Source organism: Marmota flaviventris, unplaced genomic scaffold (assembly GCF_047511675.1).
Source record: "Marmota flaviventris isolate mMarFla1 unplaced genomic scaffold, mMarFla1.hap1 Scaffold_1290, whole genome shotgun sequence".
Lineage (NCBI taxonomy): Eukaryota > Metazoa > Chordata > Mammalia > Rodentia > Sciuridae > Marmota > Marmota flaviventris.
The window spans coordinates 31,590-37,646 of record NW_027287887.1 but is presented as its reverse complement, the minus strand read 5'-3'; the positions used below and the strand labels follow the sequence as shown (position 1 = coordinate 37,646).

The 6,057-nt window shown below is 58.0% G+C and overlaps 1 protein-coding gene across 1 annotated transcript; it reads right to left on the bottom strand.

The window, feature by feature from the left end:
* Window positions 1-292: 292 nt before the first annotated feature.
* Window positions 293-2,011, bottom strand: LOC114079158 (putative exonuclease GOR). Its single transcript, XM_027920278.2, has one exon. The coding sequence runs from the start codon at window positions 2,009-2,011 to the stop codon at window positions 293-295; it is 1,719 nt and encodes a 572-aa protein (XP_027776079.2).
* Window positions 2,012-6,057: the final 4,046 nt, after the last annotated feature.

The following is a 6,057-nucleotide window of genomic DNA, read 5'->3' as shown; positions in this document are numbered from 1 at the left end:
TTCAGGTCTCTGGGGGTTCACGGTGGAGGGGGGAGCAGTGGGGTGTGCCCCTGGCACCTGGCTGGGAGCCAGTTGCAGTGGAGAGCAGTATCCAGAGTGGACAGGGGTGTGGGACGGGGGAATCAATGGAAAGGGGCAGCGAGGGGTGAGTCTGAGCTTTTGGTTGTGTCTCCTCGTGGGCCGGTCCCCGCGTGTCTTGAGGAAGTGGAGGGGGTTGGCTCTGGAGTTTGCCTGCAGTTTTCGGCGGAGGCCTGAGTCCAAGGCCAGGCCAGAAGAGGTGCAGGAGAGCGGGTCAGACGGAGGGCAGGGGTCCGAGGGTGTCCTTGTGGGCGGAATCTTCTCGCAACTTCCAGAGCACTAGGTGCATGCAGGCGCTGGCGTCCTCCCTAGGGCTGTGTCCGCTGGCGCTGGTCTGGATGCTGCGGCTGAGGTAGCGGGCCACGAGGCTGCGCAAGGAGCACTTGTAGGGGAGGCCGCGGGGATGGGGGAAGAGCACAGCCGTGTCCACCACGGAGTGGTGGATGAGCTTCAGGGCTAGCAGGTCGCACTGGAGGCTGTGTCCGATAAGGATGGTGTCGGCGCTGAACAGGCTCAGCAGGGCAGTCTGCACGTGGGGCAGCCTGGTGCGGCAGGAGGCCAGGTGGTCGTGGGTCACCCCCGAAAACCTGGTGTTGTAGTCGACGATCCGGTTGTTGGGCTTGACGAAGGTGTCGTAGACGACCCGCATCTCGGTGTCCACCACCGTGACGCGCGTCAGCTCCAGCCCGTGTGTGGTGTAGCACATCTCGCAGTCCAGGGCGTAGACTCCTGGGTGGGCGTCCTCCCTGAAGGGTTTCTCCACAGTCCTCACGAATCCTTGCAGGTCTTCCTTCCTGCCATCCCGGACGTGTTGCCTGGCCACCTGACAGCCCCTGGAGCCCGCAGGCGCAAAGCAGCAGGTGTAGCGGCTCTCCCAGCCAGCGGCCACGGGTTGGTGTTGGAGCCGTCCCCAGTGATAGCGACACAGGTCGGCGCTGACACAGCGGCCCGAGGAGGACACGGCGTACTGGGAGCCACAGCGGCAGCAGATCCTCACCCCGTGCCTGGGCTTGTCCAGCGCGCCCAAGAGCAAGGCGGCCCCTGGTTTCTGCGGGTGGGGGAAGGGGTAGCCGTGCCCGTGGAGCTGCTCCTGGCTCAGCACGTAGTCCCGGAGGCGGCTGTACAGGGCTGCCCTGTGCAGACCCGGCACCACGCTGGGCACCAGACCCCTCAGCTTCCTGAGCACCTTCAGGGCCAGGCGCACGTAGATCTCCTCGCTGGGGCTGCTGTTGTAAGCCATCTGCTCCTCGCTCCAGGCCATCTGCACCGCCTCTTGGGGCCGCGAGAACTTGTGACACTCCTCCAGGAAAAGGCTGAAGTAGCCTTGGCGCAGGGCCGTGGAAATCCGTCCCTCTGACGCTTTCTTCACAGTGGCTTTCCTGAATTTCCCCAATGATGTCCCACGACCTATTCGCCTGGAGGCCACGGTGGTGAGCTTGGTTTCCGCCCCTGAGAGCAGGCACATCTGTGGCCCACTGCTGAGCTGTGGACCATTATCAGACTGGCCGCTGCTGCTCCTACAGGTCCTCTTGGTACTGGTGATGGCTCTGGCGAAGCCTGGGTTGTCTCCCAGGAAGTTCCTCCTCCTCTTTTCCACGGGGTCTAAGAAGATGCCTGGCCAATCTTCGTGCTTCTTGGTGGTTGGCTCGGCAGGCAGCAGCCAGCAGCACTCTTTGCTCTGGGCAGGCCTGGCGCCAGGGCCACACACCTCCTGATTGGGCTGGGGCCAGCCCCGGGGCAGAGCTGGGCCCCTCCTCGGCTGCTCCGCCTTGATGACAAGAAATCCTGGAGCCTTGGCGCAGGTGTGGGCTTCCCTGGGCGCGACACAGGGCCAGGACCCATGCTGGCTGGGCAAAGATGCCTCCCTAGCCGCCCTCTGAGCTTCTGGGCACCCGGCTGAGAAGGAGTCCTGGGCACTAGGCTTCCCCATCATGGTGTCTCCAAGTCCCGCAGCTCCCTCCAGTGGGGCTGCTCTCCTCGCCTGGCTCCTAGCAATGAAGGCCTGGCCCTGCCCCTCAGCCCTGATATAGCCCAGGGTGGGCGGGGAATCCCGGGCCTTCCTGTCTGGGTGTGCACCTAATTCCCTCACCTTGGATCAAAACCACAGCAGCCTGAGGCCCCGCCTTTTACCTGTAGGAAAAGGCAGGGGCCTGAGTCAGAGAAGACCTCCTGCTTTCGAAGCTCAGAGCCAGGTTCTCTACCCTGAGCTTTTCCCAGAGAACTCACTACATACAATCGCCCCCCCTCCACACACAAACACACACACACACACACACACACACACACCGACCCACCCCCCCCCCCCCCAGATTCTATAGCCTCCCAACCCTCATTGTCTCAGGACAAGCCAGGAAGAAAGTCCAGCTGGGAGAGTTGGAGTGCCCAAGAGAGCGCAAAGCACCAGGAGCCATGTGTCCCTAGAGTCTGCCATCCCTGGGGGCCTCTGTTTGCCTGAGCTCAGGCTTCTCTTCTCTCGCCTTCTCTGGGAGCCCTCGCTGGCCTGTGGACAACCTGAGGACACGATGTGGGCGGGATGCACTTTTCCCACGAACACGGCCTGTGTTGGGTACACCTAGAATCCCTCAGCCCTGGAGCACTGGGAGACGCCTGCTGCAGACAGCTGGGCTGGGAAGACCAGGACCCTAGCCCCTCCCAATCCCGACTGACACCCCCTCCTCCTCCCTTCCCGACTTGACCTAAGGACCCAAACTCAGACTCTTCCTTCCCATATATTTGTGTCTTAGGACTAGGACCCGTGTCTTCTCCCATGGATAATATTGCTTTCTATCTTCGGCTCTGTTGCTCTGTTTGGCTTGGGGGCTGGGGGGTTGGATTTGGGTTGGGGGGTTGGATAAGGGGGATGGACGTCATTCCCACTCGACCGCTGAGCCACGTCCCCAGTCCTGTCCTGTACTTTCTTGACATCCAGGGTCTCCATGTGTTGCTTGGAGCCTTGCCAAGTTGCCGAGGCTGGCTCGGAGCCGGCCGTCCTCCTGGGGCAGCCTCTGCACTTGCTGGGATTATAGGCGGGGCCCCAAAGCTCCCACCGGGCCCCGGGCCTCTCTCAAGCTACCTACTTCTTGCTATCCTTTGGAACTGAAGCTTCGCAAGTTCGCAGCCATCCTCAAACCAGAAAACACTAGGAACTTTCAGAAAGTCTCTGAGAAAGGAGGTGTAGTGTGGCTAGCATCCAGGAGCATAGCAGAAAAACTAGGTTCAAAGGGATCTGGCTTTGCTCTCTTTGGTTTCCTCCTACTAGGCCAGTTTTCCAAGGGCGGGAGGAGTTGCACTGGGAGTAGCCCAAAGACAGGGAAGGCGCCCTGAGGTGTTTCAGCTCCCTGTCCTACTGGGTATCCTCCTAGCCTCAAGACACCACCAAACCAACAGCTGGAAATCCCTCTTGATTCCCATGTGTTCTGTCTATGGGGTTTGGACCTGGTTTTCCTGGTCTCCCGGACCTAAGCCCTTGTCAAGATTTAGCAAGAGGGAAGAAAGAGCTCCAAGGCCAGGACCAGAAGCTTCCCGAGATGAGATTGTTTTCATGCCGGACTAGGGATAGTGTTTTTCCCGTCCCTTCGGAGTCACAACTAGTGAGAACCTCCCCATTCTCGCCTTCGCCATGCTTCCCCTTGGACTCCGATGCCCAAGCCAGAAACAGTGTGCTGGCCAGATCCGATCGTCTGGGGTTTGAAGGGAGGGCGACGGTGGCTTTGTTCGAAGAAATGCTTCCATTTGGGAAGATCAGGACGGGAAGAGATCTCACACCCATTTCCATCATTTCACTGCTCTTTCCCATGGCCCTAATTCAGGAAGAACTTTCCAGCACCCAGTGTTGGAGGGACAAGGGTTCAACGTCACTGCTCTGAATACTGCCCAAGGAATGATACGTGAAATACGAGTGAAACCCAACAAGGACCTTGGTAGGCAGGGCACAAGGGTCACTTGTGGGGGAGGTAGGCTCTGTGGTGTTAAAAGATGAAAGAGAGGTTTCATAGGGATGCCTTTCTGAGGGACAGGCTGCCACTTTAATCCACCGTTGGCACAAAGTTGGCTCTTCAATACTCAGTACCAGAGAGAGAAAATGGAGAGACAGTGAGAGAGAGAGAGAGAGAGAGAGAGAGAGAGAGAGAGAGAGAGAGAATCAGAGAAAGAGAAAGAGAGAGAAAAGAAGAAAAGATACTCTATGTGTGTCTATCTCGACTTGTGCAAATGTTAGAGGTGTGGTTTTTGTGAAAATCACCAGGTTGTGAAATATATTGGCCAGGGGATCCGTGAAAGTGAAGGATCTTCTGTTCAATGATAAGAATTCTTCATGCACCTGTGAAAGCTCAGTGCAGATCCGTTTTAAGTTGATTTGCTGACCAGGTCTATGTCAGTATCGACTTCCTTCGAATTTGTCCTTCTAACTTGCACTGCACTGGCTCTGAGGAATGGAAGCACAGCCTGTGTTCCACAGCTGGTTTCTGTGTGGCTGAAATCTTGCTGTTCCAAGGTAGTCACACCCCAGGTGGGTGCAGTTGAAACCCTCAGGTGAATCCTGAGTACCCCCAGGCAACGGGATGACCTACACCTAGAATCCCAGGGGCTCAGGAGGCTGAGGCAGGAGGATCATGAGTTGCAAAGCTGCCTGAGTGAGGGCAAGGTGACAGGCAAGTCCAGTGAGCCCCTGCCTCTCAGAGGATGCCAAGGACTGGGGATGTGGTTCCGTGGTGGAGTGCCCCTGAGTTCCATTCGTGGTACCCCAGAAAAAGATCATCCTGGTAACCCTAAAAGATGAGCCCCAGCAGAACGGAGTGAGAGCGCTTTATGACTGAAATTTCCCTCATGAGCAAACGTCCACCAAGGTGCAGAGGATGAGAAGAAATCCCGTGGTGAACACCTGTGTGCCCGCGGCCAAAGGGCAGGAATTCTTCAGTTGTTGCCCTACTCGATCCCTATATGGCCCACAAAGTGACAACCCCCCGAAATCCTGTTGTCTCTCCCTCACGGGAAGTCCATTTCCTAGGCCTTTGGCTCTGCCTTTCCCACACTTCTCTTCCCCATCCATTTCTTCTGTCCCTGCCCTGGGGCAGAGGTGGTCCAGAGAGCTCCCCCTGAGAGGGAAGACCAAGCCCAGAGACTGGCAGTTTCTGGGGGCTTCCGGAAAGTGGAGGGTGTGGGATCTCATCTGCTGAGGGCTTCGCTGGCTTGGTTGGCCCAGGTCGCAGGAGGCCAAGTAGGCTTGGAGAGGCCAATTCTGGAAGCCCCAGTGCAACCCCGTCCCTGAGAGACCAGAGAGGCTCAGGCTCACTCTGGGCAGAATCTCCTTTGTCGGCCACCTATGCCTCCGAGGCTCCTAGCTGACTCCCAGTCTGGCCGACTCCCCCACATCCATCCCCTGTCAAATGCCAACAGAAGCAGAGAGACAAGTTTCTCATCCACCAAACTGTATTGGAGATTGCAAAATCACACAGCGAATCGGGACAAATAGGCACGGGCCGGGCCGGGTGGGATGGGAGGGAACCAAGGAAAGTGGAGGGGTTTTATTGAAAAAAAAAAAAAAAGAAAAGAAAGAAAAGAAATGGGCACGAGTCATTTGGAACCAAAGTTCATTGGCACTTGGGGCGATCGGGGATCTCCTGTGACGGGGAGTGGCGGTTCCTAGGCCGAGGAGGTCTCCAGGTCCCTGTGGGCAATCCTCCCAGGAGCTTCTCTAAGAAGGAGGAAGACAAGCTGTTTCCTGGTGTGGGTTCATGAGAGAGTTCTGGGACAGGCAGCGGTGTTTCCTCAGCTCTGCTCCAGTGGGTTGTCAGAGGCGAGACCCCGCTTTCTCGGGGGTGGCATGGGGCGGGGGTGAACGTTCCCAGCCCCAGGAGGAAAGGCGTCCGTGAGGCCTTGCTCCCCCAGCTGGAGGGAGGTGACTGCGGACAGCGTCAGGCAGGTTCCCTTTCCAAGCAACACAGCATCCCAAAGTACAAAAGCACAACCCGGAGGGCGGCC

Excerpts from the sequence above, each read along its gene's own strand:
- LOC114079158 (XM_027920278.2), bottom strand. The coding sequence starts at position 2,011 with ATGATGGGGAAGCCTAGTGCCCAGGACTCCTTCTCAGCCGGGTGCCCA.